Genomic DNA, 22,570 nt, shown 5'->3' on the forward strand with positions numbered 1-22,570 from the left:
GCATGCATTATCTCATTTAAGTCTTACAACATCCCTAAGGGTTAGATACCTTTGTTATATATCCTTTTTTTAATTAACTATTTTGCTTAACAGATGAGGAAAATAAGATTCAAATAGGTAACTTGCCCAAAATAAATAAGGCAACTAGTAGATTATGGTCCCAGGATTTAAGCTCAGACAGTCAATGTCCACAAACTTTGCAGTTAACTAGCAATAAAACACTGATTCTTTATATAGGGAAAGAATTTATTATAAATAACATCTCACATTTGATTAAAACCATGGTGTATGTATGACTTCTACCAACTCTTCTTCAATAAGAGGCTATTTGTTTATTCAAATCTTAGAAAACCACACATTCCTCTGTGCCATTCCTATCACTGCATATATAGTGATAATAAATATGATCATGACTACCTCTTCTCATGGAGGTTGCTCAACAGTAAGGATGTATGTATACTAAACATCTTAATAGGTGCATAAAATAATTTCAGATAGGAAGATCAAAAACAGGGTAATGGGTTAAAAGCAACTGGAAAGTAATACTGAGATCTGGTGCATCTGATAGTATCAGGGAAATTCTCCCTGTACAGAAGTCGTTCAGAAACAGATTCAGACACAGAGAATGAAATAGTTGAGTATAACAAGGTTTAATATTTGCCAAGTAGTGAGGCAGAGGGAAAATTTTACAAAGTAGTGAAGATCATTGATTAAGGTGTGATAACTGCTTTGGATCCTAGAATTGAGCTTAGAGAAGAATGAAAATGTTGGAGAAATAAGAAACTTAACATTGTGAAAATAGTGGGATAATTGTTGGAAAATCCTTGAAGAATCAAAGAATATTTGAGCCAGAAATACTAGTTTAAGTTAATAGGGAGAAAAGATGTTAGTGATGAGAAAGTAGGATGTTTGAAATTGGTATTTTCAAGGTGGTGCATTTATTGGTGAGCATAAGACTCTGGGAAAAAGTGAGAGAGTAGCTAGAAAATATTTGGATTTGGCTAGATCGTGGAACGAAAGGACACGAAATTAAAATGATATTAAAATCACCAACAATGATAGATGAGTAGTGGTGGAGAGGATTTCTTAGCTAAAATTATCACTGATTTAGGTGGAAAGACCAGTCCACCATAGATGGCAACAAGAACAAATAATATTAGATAGTATAGTCTGGTGATATGCACTCCACAAGGAGAATGGAGAAAAAATGTTTTGGAAGCAGCATCTAATAGCAAGGAGGATTCTTATCACACTTTCATGACCACAGTTGGGTCAATTTGGTGTAAAGAATGAACACCAGTTGAAAAATATGTAGAGAAGTTTTATATTAAAGCAAGAAGCTTGAGGGATTTTTGGTGTGGGAGTTGATGATTTAGAAGTTTTTGCTGATGACAAATTATGAGTGTCCTAAAGTACACTGGGGGAACCTGAGAAGGCATGGAGAGGTAGGCAATCAGGTCTGATTAGAAGTTGTACACAGCAAAACTGGGAGAAGTGACATTGTGATGGTGGACACTCTGGGAGACTTGAACAGCTAAAAGTGTCTAGTGTAAATGGAAATATAGGCATGATCATCAAGCCTGGTAGTTTCTTAGAAGTTCAGTGGGTGATTGGGTGAACAAATTGCTTATAAACTTGAACCAGTGAGGATAAAGGAATTTGATTGTACCTGTGTGCTCTTCTTCCTGGCCCACATTATTCTTGCATTATGCCTTGTATTCAACTGTGAAATTTGCTTGTTGCTTCATGCTTCTTGCTTTCATTCTCATTTTATAATTCTGAAGATTTATTTATGTAACTTTTGAATTTTTTATTTTTGGAACCATGCCTGTTTTCCTACAGAAGCCTTGCTTTGCGATTGCAGATTACACAGTGTTACAGCACTCTGTCTTTCTTACTTGAGCTCTTTGTAACATCGAACTCTCTAACATGCATTTTCTTTTCAAGGTCAGCAAAATTACACACATTGATGGTTGCTGGTTTGCGTGTTAAGACTTTCTGTTGTTGTTGGAGATAAGATTGGAAACGGTTCTCTTATTTTTCAGATGCATAAGGACTATCACGCATGTCATTTCTTACTGGCTTCCTTGATTCCATTTCAGCTTGATCACTTAATTATGTAGGTGGCATTTATAAGACTGCAAAGAAATGTTTTACAGGGAATAAAATGGCTCATTTAGTTCTAGTGAGGTAAAACACTGAATGAGTCATTTAACAATATTAAATCAGCAGCCAGTATTTTTCCATCAAGGAAGATCCTTCATTCTTCCATCAAGGAAGAGTTTTGGATAATAATACTTGATGTTTATTTCTTAGGAAAAAGGAGATAGAATTCATGTGCCTGCTCTTTTTGTTCACATTTGTAGGCTTCTACTGTTTGGAAAGAATATAATGGTACTAACTAATAAAGCAGTATAACCAAAGTGATGATGCAATGTGCACACGAAGGAAACATGTCATCATATGTTCCATTTAGCATTCCATTCCCTGGTTGACATTTCCTATAGTTTTTAGACCCATGGTGTTCAAGCTTTTTTGACTATGATTCAGAATAAGAAATGCATAATAGTCTTATAAAAACACAAGTGTTTTTATACAATTTAAACTATTGAAGCAAAAGTTCAAAGAACAATATCTAGAATTTATTCCAATATATTGTATCCAATCATGACAATCCATTTCTACTCTATTCTATTCAATTTATTTCTATTCTAATCTATCTATTCTAATCTATTCTATCGTATTCCTCTATATATTGCTGAGAATAACACACTAATTCCATTCTTCAACTTACTGATGGGTTACAACCAGCAGTTTGGAAAACACTACCTTATTAAAATAAATCTGATTGAATTACATAAAGACATTAGCTATTTAGAATGTTATTACATAATCATATGAACACTTCCAATTATCAAGGAAAGAATTCTAAGGCATGGTTAGAATATGATAGGAGTTATCCTAATCAAGTTCAACTTCTTAGATAATTTAAGATACTGGCAGATGCCTTAGATCTACTACATAGTCATAATTCAGCTGTGAGCCAGTTGTCCAAATTCAATGTACTCAGCATTATAAATAATCTTCTGGACTACTCATACATGCTAAAAATCCGTATGCAACATATGTTCTTTATCCTTTATTAACTCTTTTTATGTCATTCTTCCAGCCTAATCCACCTCACTCCAACAAGCACAGAGCATTTCAGCAAATGTATGTTTTGTTCTTTGAAGAGATGACTAAAACAAATCTAAAGCCTTATATAGGCAGTAAATAACTCTCTTTCACTAGTACAGTATTCAAAGGTCACAATCTATAGATGCCAAGTTTACTTCATACGTAGATTAATAGTTTATCCATGTGGAGAGAGTTAGAAGGCCATGGATTTCCCTGAAGGTGTTTAGAGCTTCTACCTTCTCTGATTCATCATTGTGAATTCCGCCAGTGTTCACTCATCTAGTTCACAGACACATCTATTTGCTTAAAATGCTAGAGTTAGTTTTATATTGGCATTTCCACCATCAGAGGTACCATAAAGTGCTATTGGAAGTGATGTCTTACATGAATATTATTAAATTTGACCGAATTTGACAGCTTATGCACACTCATTATAGGTCCTCAATAACAATTTGTCAAATACAGATGGATTCTCATAAGGTTTGTATTTCCTCCAATACCCATAATTGGAAATTCAATTAAAACTGTAGAAATCTCTATTGCCTTCATTTGCATCATGTCTTCTTTGGCAACAGATTTTCACTATGAGTAATAAGTGCAGCTATTTTTAAATATTTTTCAACAAATAATGTCAGAATACGTTCCAGACCAACAAATGGCTATGTAAATATAACAATTGTATAAGTAAATACAAAAACAAAACAAAATTAATTGTCTTTACCTGCATATTTCCTAGTTAAAAAAAATAAAATGTCAGAATTAAATATTTGTGCCTTCATCATTTGCCATGCTATTACTAAATTTTGTTTAGAGATAATCTTAAATAGCTTTTAACTTCTGATTACACTTTTTGACTTCTGAGTTATTTGTCCATGAGAACTTGCATGTATAAGTTGTCTTTTTGCAGTAAATTTAGAGACAATTTGTTGCAATAGTCATTATGTCACATTATCATCACTCTTAGTGACACTTTAAAAAGCAATGTTTTGAAAACAAAATAACAATTGTGGAATATTCCTTTGACAATACTCTTCTTTTAATATATTATTTATTAAGTCAATTTGCTTAAAATTGGAACTCAAAGTTAAGAATTAAATTTTCAACAGACTTTAAAGTAAGAACATACGATTCACTTTAAGAGAAAAGAATTATATTCAGGTAATTGTGAACCAACTTTTTTATTATGGCAGTATTTAATAAAGCTGTTTTTCTTTTCCTATTTAGATAGAATTCTTTAGTAACTTTTTATTCTTAACATTAGTATAAGTAGAAGATACTAGTGATGTTTCTGCTATGATCAATACCCCCACAATATTAAAAGTCAATAATACATATTATTCTGAGTGCCTTACTCCTGATACAGAATAACCCACTTTCACATGCCAATATTATAAATTTTAAATGAGATCAAAGTCCTCCAGTTTTAAATGAAGAAGTTTAAGCTTTTTATTGAAGTATAATTACATAAAGTGCACAAGTCATAGGTCACATACCATGGTGTATATCCACAAATTGAACACGTCTGTGTAACCAGTCCCCAGATCAAAAAGCAGAGAATCACGACTCCTAAAGCTCTAGTCACGCTTTCTTTTAAAACTATCCACCATTGCTCATCAGCACTCTGCAGAGGATAACAACTATCTCCTTTTCTGACACGGAATAACCATTTTATCCAGTTCTTAAGGTATAATCTGTCTTACAATAGAAACTACTAGATTTTAAAATGTGTTTATACTTGCGCCGACAATTAAATTTTATTATTTTTCATTGAATAGGTCCAAAGTGGTACCCTTCCCGAATTGGCCTGCAGCTAGAACGTGGTAAGAACCAACTTTCATTGATCCATTTATTTAATTCAGAATCTCTTTTATGTCATCAATAGCTAGTATTCGTTTCTCACTTACTAAATGGCAGGCACTGTAATAAGTGATCTAAGTGTATTATCTCATTTGATTGTCTCCGCAAGCCTGGGCTCCACTCTTATGGATGAGGAATTTTAGTCTTAAAGAGATAAGTTTTACACATTCACTGTCAGTGAGTATTGGAAGCAAGATGTGAACTAACATTTTACTGTCTCTAAAGATTTTACTGCTGTGTTCCTTCTTTCTACTGCCTCCTAATATATTCTCGGGGATACAAGTTAGCTCTTTCTTCCTTTTTTCTTTTTTTGCTGTTCTAAAGCAGAGTAAGTCAGGTAAGGAGAAGCAGAAATGAGTGAATTTTAAGGAGAAGTATTATATTCACTATTAAGCCTCAAGTTTCTCAAAATTTCAAACTATTCTCCATTCAGAAAATTTATAAATAAATACACTTAAAGATGAGTCCTGCTGAGAATCATTGTTTTTGACATTGCATCAACTTCAACTTCAATTTGGACTTGTTAAATAAAAGCTGTGGGTAGAATGTAAACTTTAGAGGAATACTTAGTCAAAGTCCGTAACAGTAAATCTCTAAGAGGCATCTATTAAGGAATTTCAATCTCTGCATTTTTTCTTACAATGGTGAACTGAATTTTTTTTCCTGGTGCTTTTGCTAATGCTTAGGCTGTCATCTCTCAGATATCACATTCACGTAAGGATAAATGATGATTTCCTTGGATCTCTCTAAGATGTTGTGTTTGTTCTCATTGCTATCTTAAACCATCTTTCTTTCTGTCTTTCTTTGAGACTTCTGTGTTGAAACCATAGGCATCCATGGCATTCACAGAAGTCACTCTTTCTTGATGGGCTCAAGTTCTTTCAAGTTCAAATGTTCAAGAAAAATCCCCATGTGGCTAGAGTTTGAAAGAGAAGAATCATGATCTTGTTTATTTTAGCCTCCACAGGGCCTAGTATGTACCAGTACATAAATGCCTTTTCAACACATGGATGCTGAAATAACATAAAATGAAATTGCGGTATTATTTTTGAAGTTGATTCATATAAAGAAAACTCTGAGAATGTCACATGCCTCGATGCCAAATGTAATTTCAATTTGAAAGACACGATAAAGGACTAGGGAATTTCTCTTATTTCCACCTTTCTGGTGAATGTAAATTTTACTTTCCTCTCAAATTTATTTACCTGGTTGAGTGTGCCTGGGTGTGGTCTGAATAAAGTGTAGCCCTGTTGTTGTCCTTGGATAGGCATGTGATGATGTACTTGAAAAAAAGTCAATTAATTTAGTGAGATAAGCAGGGCATGGTGCAAAGAGAGGGTTATTTGGAGTAACTCAGAAGTTTAGACTTGACTCTTCTACTTACCTATCTATAGTGTCTTCTTTTGGAAAGTGGAGTTAATAAAGAACCTAACTCATGGTTTGTTTTTGGGTTTTTGACTTTTTATAAGTGTTAAGATTGTGTTTACAAAGCACTATAATGACTGGTACATGGTAGATGCTTCATCAGTCATAGTTACAACTATTAATATTAAGGAAAAAAGACAATACCAAAAAAATCAAGGCCTGAATATTTACATAGATTTGCTGCCAGAATATATTTGCCAGAATGATTATACTATGAGTAATGACATCATGTGAATTTAGAGTCTTTTATAGTTTCCTCACACAAAAAGACATCACTAAAATGTAAACAAAATAGCGAAAATTGATTTTTACAGGTTAAAAACCATTCATTTAGCTCAGTGATTCTGCTGAGCTGGGCTGGACTTGGGCTTGCTTGGCTAGGCTCACTCACGCAGCTGCAGTCAGCTGGTGGATTGCTGGGGACCAGCTGGTGTAGGATGGCCATAGCTACAGCCACTCCTCTCTGCTCTGTGTGGTCTCCCATGCTGTGGCAGAATATTCTGAGCTTGTTCTTATGGCAGAATCAGGGGTAAACAAATAAGCACAAGGACTCAAAAACTCTTGAGGCCCAGGTTTCGAATTGGCATATGATCCCTTGCTCCACATTCTGTTTGCCAAAGTAGGTCACTAGGCTAGCCCATGTTCAAGGGGTGGGGAAATAGACACCAACTCTTAATGGGAGGAATGAAAATTCATATTGTAAATGGTGTGATATGGGAATGGTGAAGAACTGAAGCCATTACTGCAATAAATCTGCCATACAACCCGGTAACTAAAATGTGTTCTCTCATTCTACCTTGATTAGCATATTTCATAATGTCCTGGAAGTACAGGGTTGAAGTTCTAACTCAGAATCATCGGATTTCTATAATAGAAAGGTGAAGATTGGGCAGTTGGCCCTTCTCTTCCCATCACTGATTCCAACCATCCATTCCTTTTATACAACAGCCTTGACAAACCCCTAGATTTAGAGGTTGCATCCTACTGCCTGGCTCATCCTTGGAAGGAAATAATCAAGGAAGATGTTTTGCATAAGTTAATTTGGGCTAGAAATTCAGGCTCCTTAAATGGCTAGAACAAGATATGAGAAAGAGATGGCATGGGCTCCTGTTAGGCACGTTCTCTTGGCCCTACATATTTCTTTCCCTTTGAAAAAGGCAAGAAGCATGCAAGGCCAACAACAGGGTCCCTGAACTGAGTCTAAAAGTGGTATGATTAATGATATGTCTGGATTCTGTCAGGGTGTTTTATCCAATGTCATATTGATGGGACCACATTTTAAAAGCATAATTGTAATGCTCTCTTCCTTGAAGTCAGCATGGGTGATATAGGAGTAGAAACTAATTCCCTCCCCAAATGTGTCAATAGCTGTATATCGGAAAGATGTTTTCATCACACTTTTAAGTGGTGCAAAGCTATCAGAAATTTTGGTCCTTATTAACATTTCTTGTTGTTATACATGATTGTCACAACGACATTACTGACCATTCAGATATCAAAGTCTTTCCCTTGATCCAGGGTGCATTAGCTTCCATGTTACATTTGCATTAGCTGTGTAACACGTTATCACAGACTTAGTAGGTTAATCCAACACTCATTTGTTAGCTTGAAGACTCAGTATGGCTGGATTCTCTGCTCAGAGTATCACAAGGCTGGAATCATGGTGTGGACCAAGTTGGATTTCTCATCTGAAGAGTCTTGAGAAGATCTCACTTCCATCTTCATTCCTGTTGTTGGCAGAATTCCTCTTGTTGGTTTTCTATGACAGAGCTCCCTATTTCCTTGCTGGATCTCAGTTCCTAGAGGCCACCTGCATTACTACTTGCCATGTGGCCCTCTTCATCTTCAAGCCAGCAATGGTACAGTGAAGCTTTCTAGTACATTGAATCTCTGAATTCCTGTCTGCCTCTCCATGCAGGTTTAAAGAACTCATGATTAGGTCAGACCCACCTGCATAATCTCTCTTTTGAAGCCATATAACACAACCTAATCAAGGAAGTGATAGCCTGTAATATTCATATTGGATTTGTCAAATTACTATCTTCACTATTAATATAAAGCAATTGTTTATTTTCGTCTTATTTTAAAATATCTATAATTATAAAATGATGTATTGGACTCTGAAAATCATCTAATAATCATCACAAATTAACACTTTACTGATTTTTTCAAACAGAGAATGGAATGACACTTTTTCATCATTGGAGATAATATAAATCACAAATAGATTAGCATAAAGTATAATATAAATATAACAACAACAATGACAACAACAATAATAGCATTATACTTGTGAGATTTATCTATGTTGGTACATGTAGCTCTAGTCCACTCATTTTTCTTTCTGTTTGGCATTTGGTATTTGGAATAAAACAAAATATATTTATCCATTATCTGATTTATGCACATTTAAGATTTTTATACAATTTTTGCTATTACAAATAATGCAAAAAGCACATCCTTATACATATCTTCCAGTATGCTTATGCCAGACTTATGTACAGTTCATTTTTTCATTTTTTTATTAAGATTATGATACATTACAACCTTGTGAGATTTCAGTTGTACATTATTGTTAGTAATGTTGTGGACACACCACTTCACCCTTTGTGCCCTCCCCCCACCCCCCCTTTTCCCTGGTAATCACCGATCGGTTCTCCATGTCTATATGTTAACTTCCACCTATAAGTGGGGTCATATAGAGTTCATCTTTCTCTGTCTGGCTTATTTTGCTTAATATAATATCCTCAAGGTCCATCCATGTTGATGCGAATGGAACAATTTGGTCCTTTTTTATGGCTGAGTAGTATTCCATTGTGTATATATACCATATCTTCTTTATCCAGTTGTCAGGTTCTGGGCATTTAGGTTGGTTCCACGTCTTGGCTATTGTAAATAGTGCTGCGATGAACATAGGGGTGCATGGGACTCTTGGGATTGCTGATTTCAGATTCATAGGGTAGATACCCAGTAGTGGGATGGCTGGGTCATAGGGTATTTCTATTTTTAACTTTTTGAGAAATCTCCATACTGTTTTCCATAGTGGCTGCACTAGTTTGCATTCCCACCAACAGTGTATGAGGGTTCCTTTTTCTCCACAACCTCTCCAACATTTGTCACTTTTGGTTTTGGATGTTTTTGCCAATCTAACAGGTGTAAGGTGATATCTTAGTGTAGTTTTGATTTGCATTTCCCTGATGATTAGGGATGATGAACATCTTTTCATGTGTCTCTTGGCCATATCTTCTTTGGAGAAATGTCTGTTCATGTCCTCTGCCCATTTTTTGATCAGGTTGTTTGTTTTTTTGTTGTTAAGCTGTGTGAGTTCTTTGTATATTATGGATATTAATCCTTTGTTGGATAAGTAGCTTGTAAATATTTTTTCCCAATTAGTGGGCTGTTTTTTTGTTTCAATCCTGTTTTCCCTTGCTTTGAAGAAAGTCTTTAGTCTGATGAAGTCTCATTTGTTTATTCTTTCTATTGTTTCCCCCATCTGAGGAGTTATAGTGTCCAAAAAGATTCTTTTGAAACTGATGTCAAAGAGTGTACTGCCTATATTCTCTTCTAGAAGGCTTATTGTGTCAGGCCTAACCTTTAAGTCTTTGATCCATTTTGAGTTTATTTTTGTGAATGGTGAAAAAGAATGATCGATCTTCATTCTTTTACATGTGGCTGTCCAGTTTTCCCAACACCATTTGTTGAAGAGACTTTCTTTTCTCCGTTGTAGGCCCTCAGCTCCTTTGTTGAAGATTAGCTGTCCATAGATGTGTGGTTTTATCTCTGGGCGTTCAATTCTGTTCCATTGATCTGTGCACCTGTTTTTGTACCAGTACCATGCTGTTTTGATCACTGTAGCTTTGTAGTATGTTTTGAAATCTGGGATTGTGATGCCTCCGGCTTTGTTTTTCTTACTCAGGATTGTTTTAGCAATTCGCGGTCTTTTGCTGCCCCATATGAATTTTAGGATTCTTTGTTCAATTTCTGTAAAGAATGCCCTTGGGATTCTGATTGGGATAGCATTGAATCTGTAGATTGCTTTAGGTAGTATGGACATTTTTAACTATGTTTACTCTTCCAATCCATGTGCATGGAATGTCTTTCCATCTCTTTATGTCGTCGTCCATTTCTTTCAAGAAAGTCTTATAGTTTTCATTGTATAAATCTTTCACTTCCTTGGTTAAATTTATCCCAAGGTATTTTATTCTTTTCGTTGCGATTGTGAATGGGATTGAGTTCTTGAGTTCTTTTTCTGGTGGTTCATTGTTTGTGTATAGAAATGCTAATGAATTATGTATGTTGATTTTATACCCTGCAACTTTGCTGTAGATGTTGATTATTTCTAATAGTTTTCCTATGGATTCTTTGGGGTTTTCTACATATAAGATCATGTCGTCTGCAAACAGCGAGAGTTTTACTTCTTCATTGCCTATTTGGATTGCTTTTATTTCTTTCTCCTGCCTAATTGCTCTGGCTAACACCTCCAGTACTATGTTGAATAGGATTGGTGAAAGCGGGCACCCTTGTCTTGTTCCTGTCCTCGGAGGGATGGCTTTCAGTTTTTGTCCATTGAGTATAATGTTGGCTGTGGGTTTGTCATATATGGCCTTTATTATGTTGAGGTACTTTCCTTCTATACCCATTTTATTGAGGGTTTTTATCATAAATGGATGTTGGATCTTGTCTAATGCTTTCTCTGCGTCTATTGAGATGATCCTGTGGTTTTTGTTTCTCATTTTGTTAATGTAGTGTATCACGTTGATTGACTTGCAGATGTTGAACCATCCCTGTGTCCCTGGTATAAATCCCACTTGATCATGGTGTATAATTTTTTTTACATATTGCTGTATTCAGTTTGCCAGAATTTTGTTGAGGATTTTTGCATCTATGTTCATCAGTGATATCGGCCTGTAGTTCTCCTTCTTTGTGTTGTCCTTGTCAGGTTTGGGGATCAGAGTGATGTTGGCTTCATAGCATGTGTTGGGGAGTACTCCATCTTCCTCAATTTTCTGGAATAGTTTGAGAAGGATAGGTATTAAATCTTCTTTGAATGTTTGATAGAATTCTCCAGAGAAGCCGTCTGGTCCTGGACTCTTATTTTTGGGGAGGTTTTCGATTACTGTTTCTATTTCTTTACTTGTGATTGGCCTATTCAGGTTCTCCATTTCTTCCTGGTTCAGTTTGGGTAGGTTGTAAGAGTCCAGGAATTTGTCCATTTCTTCTAGGTTGTTCAATTTGTTGGCATATAGTTTTTCATAGTATTCTCTTATGATCCCTTGTATTTCTTTGGTATCTGTTGTGATTTCTCCTCTCTCATTCCTAATTTTATTTATTTGAAATTTCTCTCTTCTTTTCTTGGTGAGTCTGGCCAAGGGTTTGTCAATTTTGTTAATTTTTTCGAAGAACCAACTCTTTGTTTCATTGATCCTTTTTATTGTCTTTTTAGTTTCAATATCTGTACGGCTCATTTTTAAGAATGGAACATTTCCTTTACATGTCTTCTAAGACATCTATTCTGTTTATTTTCCTGCTATTTCATGAGAAACTCCTTCTCAGTATTTGCTATATGTTTCTCTTATTTCTTGGAAAGGTTGGAGTGGTAGAAAACTGTCTCAGTTTCCATTCTCTTCTCAAACTAAGTACATAAATAATCTCATCAAGCCCCATGGCTTTATCTGTTACTGAGTTTCAAATATCTACAGACATCTACCCAACTGCTTACTTGATAGCTCTTCACTTGAATGTCTAACAGATATCACACACTTAACATACCCTAGCAGAAATCTTAATTTTCACCCCCAAATCCTTCCCCTTCCTCAGTTTTCTTCATGTTGGTAAATGATATTACAACACCCTTAAGTGCTCAGGCCAAAACTCTAAGAGCTATTTTATCTCACTGAATCCTCTCCTCTCAAGTTGAATCTTTTCTATGTTCAAAAACATCTGGAATTGATGCATTTTTAACATTTCCTTCAGTGCCACCTTAATCCAAACATCATATCTTGCTTGACAAATTTTGAGTTTCTCCTAAGTAATGTCCTTGCTTCCCATTTTCCACACAGCATCCATAGTGATCTTTTAAAAAGGTAAGTCATGGTGCTTTGCAGTGACCATTGAAATTCATCTACTCCAACTAATATCTCCTATAATAAAATCACTTAGAAAACAGTTCTTTGTCTACTGACACTTAAATTATACTTTTAAAATACTTTGTATCATATTTGATTATGGTAATATCTAATATTATATTTTCTCAGAATAAAATATGATACTAACTACTGGTAGTCTGTACTTTGTTTAGATAGCTCTGGGAAACTACTATGCATTTGAAAATTTGCTAGATATATTTTATAAAATGTATTTTATAAAATGTGTTTATTCACATTTTATTTTACATGAAAGATTTATTGTACATTGAGATTCCCATGTAAATTTCATCCTTAGCTCTCACATTAAAAATTATTATCATTATGACTTGAAATTGTGTTAAAATAATATTTCCTTATTATTGAAGGTGGGCCTTTTTTGAAGGACTACGTAACCATTCAAAGTGTTGCAGCCTCCTCCATTGTCACACTCTATTTTACAGACCTAGGTCAACAGGTCAGTTGGACTACAGTAAGTATCAATTTGAAATGCAATACACATGTCACATATTTTGATGTGAATAATTTGTTGACCAGAAGGACAATTTCTATCAAATAAATTCATAGTGAAACAAAATATTGTACTGAATGATATTTTAAATTTTCCATTCATACTATGATCAGTGTCCAAAATTCCGTTCAAGAATTGGAGCAGTGTAAATAGACAGTTGAAAGAAGGAAGACAAATTTCCTTTTAAATATCAATCTACCCTATGACTGATGGCCCCATTTCTGCTTGCCCTATGCCTTGTCAGTTCAATGGTATTTCTTCAGATTTTCCTTCTAGGGTCCTGGGGATAATGAAGACTCTTCTAACATCAGACAGAGGGAAATTATTCAATAAAAAATGTTCCAAGGCTGAGGGAGAACATTTTGGAAACTGAGAATGAAGTAATAAGACTTCTTTGAGTTTGGGGAGGCAGGTGTTCTTTTGGTTCATCTGGGAGGAGGAGCTTTCAAAGTGATAGCAGCTGAATCCAATGGCATTAGAAGAAAGAAGACTAAGACACAGAGTACTAAGAAACAGAAAATACTTAACACTATTTCACAAACATTGGACTATTCATGAATAAAGAAATAGGTAGATAGGGGCTGGCTCTGTTGCATGCTAGTTAAGTTAGGTGCCCTCTGCTTCAGTGCCTGGCTTTGTGGGTTCCAATTCCAGGTGCAGACCTACACCATTCATCAGCCATGCTGTGGCAGTGACCCACATACAAAATAGAGGAAGATTTGCATAGATGTTAGGTCAGTGCTAATCTTCCTCAAGCGAAAAGAGGAAGGTTGGCAATAGATGTTAGCTCAGGGCCCATCTTCCTGACCAAAAAAGAAAAAAGAAAGAAGTAGATAGATGGAATAGCTTCAGTAGCAAGAGGAAATACTATGTGATATTTAGTGACAGAGGCAGTGAAGGAGTTAATTTGATAAATAATTTTGACACTGATATACAGAGAATAGTGCAAGTATTCTATTTTTCAATTAAACTTATTTTATATTTCTTGTTTACACTTTTAAAGGTTTTTTTCTGATTATGTCCTATTCCATATTTGTGATATGATTACACTTTTAATATTTTCTATTCAAAATGGCTTTCCTTTTTGCCAGCATTAACAATTAACATTATCATCCACAGTGCTTTGAGTTTTCCTTTTATACTTAAACAATCAATTTTTAAAATTATTACAAACACAGGATAACTTTTACATTCTTATTTAATTCTCAAAAAGAGAAATTCAAGTTTACATTCATTAATTAAAATATTGTCACATCTTTTATTTTTCTAGCAGTCTGTCCTTTAACATATATTGTCTTCCTGTATTTAGAGAATTACTTATATTTTAGTGTTTTTGGTTAAATAGTTGCTTTAATTTCCAAAGTTTGCTGAGCTTTTGAGTACTAATTTGTTGCCCTAAAAACTGAGTTTAGAATATTATGAATCCTGTTGCAGTGTTTCATAATGTTTACAAAACAATCTATTGATGCGTGTATTGTTTAAGTCAAGGGTTTAATACTTAAATGTGATATCTATAAACCTTTGCTAAAAGAGATTTTAGACAAGCAGATTTTGATCTTCAAAGGTTAAACTATTCAGAGTCTTTGTTCACATTTATGATGAAAAGGGAATTCTGTCTACGGAAGTTGTGTCAGCGTGAGTGACATTAACAGCGTGTTCATTAGAAATTCCAGCTGCATCATTTGGATAAGCACTGAGGAGAGAAAGTGCTAAGGTGGAATTCTATGACAATTGTACTAGAAAATTATAGCTTATTTGAGAGGAAAGTCATTTAGTTGACAAAAGGAGCTCTGGAAATAGGCTGGATATTTTTAAATCAACTCTATGGTTCATACGACCTTTTGCTCCAAATGAGTCAGTTCCATTAAATGCTAAAAATATACACATTATATTCCAATCATGCCTACTTTATATCAACTAAATTATACAATAAAAGCAGTATTTTACCACACATAACATTCTTGTACATTTATAAAATATTAAATGTGCTCCTATAATAAAAGTATTATTATAGTTTTTTTAAAAAAACAATCTCTTTAACTTAGCAAGGTCAAAATTAATATTTTAATAATATTTTTCATCAAGTAAGAGTATATTATCACCGAATATTGAAAAAACTCTTACCTCATTGAATTTATTGAAAGAGTTAGGAGAAAGTGTTAATATAGCAATGTAATAATCCTCATTATATAAATCCTATTAACTAAACTAAAGATCTTATTCAGTCTTCACCACTTATACATTCATCCATGTGTGTGTCTATAGTTCTGTGCAGTTTATCTCTTGCTTAGATTCATGTATCTACCACCAAAATCAGATACAGAATTGGTCCATTCCCACAAAGGAACTCCCTCAATTACCCTTCTATATTCACACATTCTTTTCCCTACACTGGGACAACCACCAATCTATTCATCTCTATATTTTTGTCATGTGGGTAACGCGATGCAAACAGAATCAAACAGTATTTTGTGATTGATATTTACTTTTCCCTAAGCGTTGTGCCTTTGGGATCCATCCTGCTTGTTGCATGTAACAAACTCAGTTCTCATTTATTGGTGAGTAATATTCTGTAGTATGGATGTAACAGAGTTTGTTTACCCATTCAGCCATTGACAGACATTTGGGTCGTTTTCAGAATTTTACTATTACAAATAAAGCTGTTATCTGTTCGTGTATTTGCATGAACATAACTCTTTTCTGATACACATAGTTGAGTTTTACAAGTACCTTTTATATTCTAGATAAGTACTTTAATACATGGTTTGCAAATATTTTCTTTCAGTTTTTAACTTGTCTTTTCATCTTTTCAACAGGGTTATTTTTTTGCTGTGCAACAAGTTTTAAATTTTTTTTTTGAGGAAGATTAGCCCTGAGCTAACTATTGCCAGTCCTCCTCTTTTTGCTGAGGAAGACTGGCCCTGAGCTAACATCCATGCTCATCTTCCGCCACTTTATACGTGGGAGGCCTGCCACAGCATAGCTTGCCAAGCGTTGCTATGTCCGCACGCGGGATCCGAAGTGGTGAACCCCTGGCCGCCAAAGCGGAACTTGTGCACTTAACTGCTGCGCCATCAGGCTGGCCCCCGAGTTTCCAATATTAATGCAGTCTGATTTATCAATATTTTCTCTTAAGGATCTTGCCTTCACTGTCATATGACCTATGTAAGAACTCTCTGCTGGGCCCTAAGTCCAGGAGTATTTCTCCCAGGATTTTTTCTAACAGTTTAATAGTTTACATTTAATCATAGTCTATTTATATTGTAGAGAATTACCTATTTTTTTTAATCACCAAACAATCAGTATTTTCTTCCAATTTGCCTCTTGTGTTTTATAATCCATTTTCTGTTTTTTTTTTCTTGCCGCATTTGGATTAATTGTCATACTTTCTTTTCTATTAGCCTCTCTGCTATTTTGGTGGTTATATCTTCTTTTTTTTTACTAACTCTAGTGTACTCAAGAGATTACACTGTAGGTTTTTAAAATATTAGACACTAATATAAAGTGTTTAATTTAAGTTTACTAATGTGATACCTCATAGATAGTTAAATGACTTTAAGATATTTGAGTTCCTCCTGACATACCTTCTATCGTGGTATATTTTAATTTTCTACATATTTTAAAGCCAAAATCCAGTCCTATAATTTTATATAGTCAATATTTATTTAGATTTATCCTCTTTACTGCAATTTAGTTCTTCCTTCTCATGTTGAACTAATCTGGTATCATTATTCTTCTTCCTGAAAAACACTTTCAGTGCTTTACTCTACTTTTATCATTAACGAATTCTCTCAATTCTTGTTCATGTTAAAGCATGTTTATTTAACTTTTATTCTTGAAGAATATTTTTGCAGAAAAAAATAATTCAATCTTGGTGGTTATTTTTGTTTTCACTTCACAACATTTCATTATTTTTATTTCTGGCTCCCACTGTTTCTGTTGAAAAGTCAGCTATACTTCTTTGAAAGTAGTGTGTCTTTCTCTGGCTTATTTAAAATTTTTCTTTCTTTGGTTAGCAGCAGTTTGACTTTGGCACTCACAGTTATGATTATGTTTCTGTTTCCTCTGCCTCAGGTTTATAGTGTTATCTGAGTCTATGGTTTGATATATATATTTAATTTGAAAAATTAGCATAATCTCTTCACCTTTCGCTTTTCCGTTATTCTCTTTGTATTCTCCTTTTGGGTTTCATATTGCATTTCCATGTTTTTCTTTTCAGAGTTTTCAGATATCTACCGACAGTCTCAATCATGTCTTTTATTTCTTCGAATATTAAAAGATAGTTTTTTTTAAAAAGATTTTATTTTTTCCTTTTTATCCCCAAAGCCCCCCAGTACATAGTTGTATACACTCTTCATTGTGGGTCCTTCATAGTTGTGGCATGTGGGACGCGGCCTCAGCGTGGTTTGATGAGCAGTGCCATGTCCTCGCCCAGGATTCAAACCAACGAAACACTGGGCCGCCTGCAGCGGAGCATGCGAACTTAACCACTGGGCCACGGGGCCAGCCCCTAAAAGATAGTTTTGTAAAAGTATATGTCTGATAATTTTGTTATGTGAATCCTCAGTTTATGTGTTTTCAATGTCTGCTGTTTCTTTTGGTTTCGGTCACAATATCTTCACTCCTTGTATACTCGTATATTTATAACTTAGTGCAGGAAAATTTATGTGAAAAACTTTAAAGATAACTTGAGCCTAGGATGATGTTACCTTCTTTCAAAGATGATCTATCATTCTACAGATGTACTACGGGCACTAATGGGTCCAGGTCGTTTTAACCCAATCAATGATTGAAATGATTCCAGGCGGAGCCTCAGTACCTGTGTAGACAGATCTATTTCTGCCTCATCTTCACTCCTATGGTGTAATTCACTAACCCAAATCCTGGAGGTTTTATAAAGCCACCTCCATCCTTGCAAGACACCAAGCAACAATTTTTGTCCTTTTCTTCTCAAGCACCCCCAAAAGATTTGATCTTCTTACCAGGCTTCATATCTCATGTTCAATCATTACTCTGGAACCCTGTTTAAAAATCTTGACCTTCTAATTCTTCCATGACTCAGTAGCTCTTTGAAGCCTGAAAAACATTTTAATCAATCTTTCTCACTGATCTCATTAGAATGATTTGTTTGAATAATCTAAAACAGAATTCCCCATTATATGTTATTCCTATAGTGGTTAAATTAAAAAAAATAATTTCTAGTATCATATTAGCTTCGATAGTACTCATTGAGTACAAAGTGATATTACTATTGGGAAATGCTCTCATAATTATATTTAGTAGCTCTCCTATCTTTAAAAGGTTAAAGTTGGCACTACTTTATTTTTGTTCATAATTTTCAACAACTGTGAAATGCGCAATTTATTTTGCTTTCGACTGTCAATTGCAATTTTAAAAAACAAGTAAAGCCATCACCTCAATAACAACAGGAATAAAAAGTCATGCTTTTTCTTTTCAAGAGAGGATGAAATGCATTAAGCACAATCTAAGCACAAGAGTCCTAATCAATTCACTATTGCAGCCACATGTTTCAATTATATTTTCTAAACCAGCTTATTGCCTTCTACCTCTTTCAATTTAGACAAACACTAAATTGAATACTCCACAGAAGTTCAAAAAAATCCCAATTACCTGGCTTGCCTAGTAGAAGTAGTGAATTTTGCATTTAAAGCAACACATTCGTTTAATACAGAGAACTTTCTATAAAAGGGAAGCATGAAAAGAATTTGATTTTGGAATTTAAGGTAGCATGTATCTGCAAAGTAAAAAGAGTATATCTACTTACTTTGAAGATAGAATCTCTGCTAAACTTGTGGATTACAATGGAGTTCCTAGTCTTTGCAAATTAATCTGATTTGCTTAGGCTGTATACCCAACCATATTTGTTTGTTTGTTTATTTTGGTTTTGGTTTTGTTTTTACTCTCTCTTTTTTAGTAGACGAAGAACAATTCCTGTTTCAGAGGCTGTCATCTTAGTATTTGTCTTTCTGGCTTGTAGTTTTATTTATTCTGAAACTATTTTCTGATTACCTTCTAAGTTTAATAAAACATATCTCTTCTTTTCTTCTATTTGCACCCAAATAGACTGTTTTTTTTGAAAGATACATTGTACAAAGGTTATTTCTTATCATTCTCTACTGCTGTCAGGTCAGGATCTATCTTCATACAATGTACTGTTTTAACCCCCAAGTTTCAGTATGAATAATATTTGTGATAAAATGTTGGGCCTCCTAGAACATATTACTGTAAGCCAGCAGGTTCTCCGAATTTATTTTTAGGAGATGATGGAGATGAGATTGTAGTTTAATTTCCTCTGATCCAAGGAAACTTCCTATTTGTGATAGCATTTTTATTAACTTAATAAAGAGTGACATTTGGTCCACGTTAACTATTATTCACGACAGTTTTCATTCCTGATATATTACTAGCGAATTTGCTCAAATTTGACCTGACTAGATCAGATGGCATTGAAACAAATATTTTAAACGTTTTGCTGTAATAAAACAATCACTTTCCTTGTTCTAGAGTATAAACTAGACTCTATTATCAGGCATTCAAAAGTGGTAAATATTTTTTCTTTATATCTGAATAATCAGGCATGTTGTATGCCATAAATCAATATAGTCTCTCGGTAAAAAGGTTGCTTATATATTGAATTTATCAGATGTTGCATTGTTTTTACCTTCACATAAAAGTCTTTTGGGGCTCATGAGATGATAAATATTGCTAAAAAGAAAAATTATAACTGAAGAAACCTATGTATATAAATAGCTATAATATGCATTATTATTGTATGTATTATTATTATACATGTATTACATGTATGTATATATGTGCATGTATATATTTTTCTATGTGTATATGTATTTATTATTTATGCATATATACATAAAACATGCATATCGTGTATTGTAACCATCTAACTATATAAAATTCTCACCAAAGATAAGAACATAATTTTTACTCATTGAGCACACCTGCATATTCAGTAAAACAAGTGCAGCTTTAAGTTTTCCTCCTTAGAAAATGATGAAAATTGGCAAAGACAAAGCAAAGTAGTAATGGCAGTTGAATTTATCATTGTCATGTTTGTATCAATTCTCTTCTCTTTGAACACTCAGAGGTCAATTATTTTCCCTCTTCTGTCTGAAAATTCCAGAGTGTGACTTTAACTTGGTTGCAGTATCAAAACAAAGTCAAATAATGGACAGTCACCAGATTCAGAAAACCACTCAGCCAGTTAATCTTTCTGCAATCACAAGTTCTTGCTTCCAGCTATCTTTCCAAGTCTTAAACTGTCTCTCTGTAGGATGGATATTTCTTTCCACATATGTGGTTGCCCCTCAGCTCCAGAAGTCAGAAGGCAATCCTTTTAAATACCCACTCAGACTCATTAGAATCGAGGTCTAAAATTTCCAAAAGAGACAACTAAATTATTTCAATTTTAATCAGGGTCAAATCAATTGAGTTCAAGACGACATGGCCATGTAAAGATAAGGAAAAAACCAAAAACAGTCACTAAAGCCCATTCCATTTAGTGACAAGCACAGTTGACACAGAAGATGGAATGTGTATGGGGCTAGGGAGACATGAAGAAATATTTGGTTATTGGTTAGTTAAATAAAAATTCCTTTGTACTGTTTATGAAAAAAACATTAGGTTCAATATTAATTTTTATTTTAAATTAATTATTTATAATTGTCATTCTCCTAACTCTTGGGTAATTCTTCCAAGGAAGACTTTTTGTTATTTGCATTAGCACTTAGTCTAATTCTTTTTAAAAAATAGATGCTCATAGTCATAAGTGAAACTTAACATCTATAAAAATATGTTTAATCTAAATCAGCTTCTTATTTTCAGGTATTTTTGGCTGAATACACAGGACCTCTGCTAATATATCTCCTCTTTTATTTGAGGATCCCATATATATATGACATGAAAGAGTGTTCTAGAAGATTACGCCACCCAGTGGTACAGTAAGTAATACGTATAGTATATATAGATTAAGGAGGAGGTGAACCAGTACACAGATATTATCTTAATAAAGGTTATTTGTAAACCCAATTAAAGTGGATTCAATTTTGGGGAAATATATTTTAGGTAACCATAAATAATGTATCCACACCAACTTGCAAATTTATAAACAATAAACTATTAAATATACTTTAAAGTAGAGGGAATTTAAGTTGATAATAATCACACAACAAGAGAAATCTAGAAATTTAGAAATATCAAAAAAGATCTTCAATTATAAAGTTGAGCAGCCATATTTAGGCTCAAAATATAGATACTTCTTTAAAAACATGGGCAACATTACATAGGAAAGAAATAATGACCTAACTAATGAAAAAGTTTTTACGAGTTATCTTTAGTAAGTCAAAATACAAAATTAAATTTTATGTTGAAGACAGAAAAAAGACCAAGACAGTTATCAAAGCAGAATATACAACCGGAGTAGTTAGCATATTGTGGAAATAATTGGTTGGTCTGTCTGTCTGTCTCTTTCGGCATACCGAATTAAAGAGAAAGAAAATCATTATTCAAGATGCTACACTGAGATGTAGGATTAGCAATTTGTTCAAAAACAAAAAAAAAGAACCTGATTATATGACTAAAGTCCAAGAGAATTATGAAGAAAAATTCAGGTCACGGGGATACTAGAAGCTAGAGAATGATTTGACTAGTAATTCTCCCATCTCAAATCAAGCTTTCCCTTACCCTTAATTTCTGTACTCCAGTCACTCTGGTCTTCCTTCTTATCCTGATACCTGCCGTGTTCCCTTTCACATGGGGCATTTACACATGCCATCCCTCTGCCTCAATCTTCTTTACCTACCTCTTCCTTATCTATTATTCAAGCTTCAGATAGAAGCTTAATATTTCTTACTTAAGGTAGCCATTACTATTCCTTCCATGACCAATATGCTACTAAAATATTTTTCTTTTATACAATTTATTGTATACAACTTTAAAATTATATATTCACGTAAACATTTGTTTGTGTTTTTCCCTCTATAGAGTAAAAGTTCTATAATGAATGTATTTTGATATCCAGGATATTTTCGCTGCTTAACACACGACTTGATTTCTAGGAAATACTCAAGAAAAATATTTTGAATGAAATATGTAGATGAATCAATATCATACTATGTATTTATTTTACATTGGGCACTTTTAGAGGATGAAAGAGAGGAACCTGACCTGGATGGGAGTTCTAAGATGGCTTCTCTAAGAAAGTTGCATTTGAACTTTTTTCTTTGTTCTCTGAAGAGATTAGTCAGATTTTAGTAAATTTGAGGAATCTTAATATGGAAATTATTTGTGGTACAAAGCCAATTGATGCTTTGTAGGGGCAGAAAGAAAGTTAGTGGAGCAGAGCACAGAGAAGATAGGGAGATCAGCTCTCGGGGATGATGGTCAGGTTTTATAGGACAAGCTGTTCGGGGCCTTTTGGAAA

General features: G+C 34.1%; 1 protein-coding gene across 4 annotated transcripts in view; it reads left to right on the forward strand.

Moving 5' to 3' along the window:
• The window catches only part of TECRL (trans-2,3-enoyl-CoA reductase like), a 97,886-nt gene that overhangs the window by 42,635 nt on the left and 32,681 nt on the right, over nt 1-22,570 (forward strand). For 2 of the 4 annotated variants that reach the window (XM_070612818.1, XM_070612820.1), the window contains exons 3-5: nt 4,953-4,997; nt 12,971-13,074; nt 20,974-21,089. In XM_070612818.1, coding sequence (XP_070468919.1) covers nt 4,953-4,997; nt 12,971-13,074; nt 20,974-21,089 — 265 coding nt within the window. The remainder of the gene's footprint in view (nt 1-4,952; nt 4,998-12,970; nt 13,075-20,973; nt 21,090-22,570) is intronic. The other 2 variants (XM_070612821.1, XM_070612819.1) reach the window with 1 other exon arrangement.

Source organism: Equus przewalskii, chromosome 3 (assembly GCF_037783145.1).
Source record: "Equus przewalskii isolate Varuska chromosome 3, EquPr2, whole genome shotgun sequence".
Taxonomy (NCBI): Eukaryota; Metazoa; Chordata; class Mammalia; order Perissodactyla; family Equidae; genus Equus; species Equus przewalskii.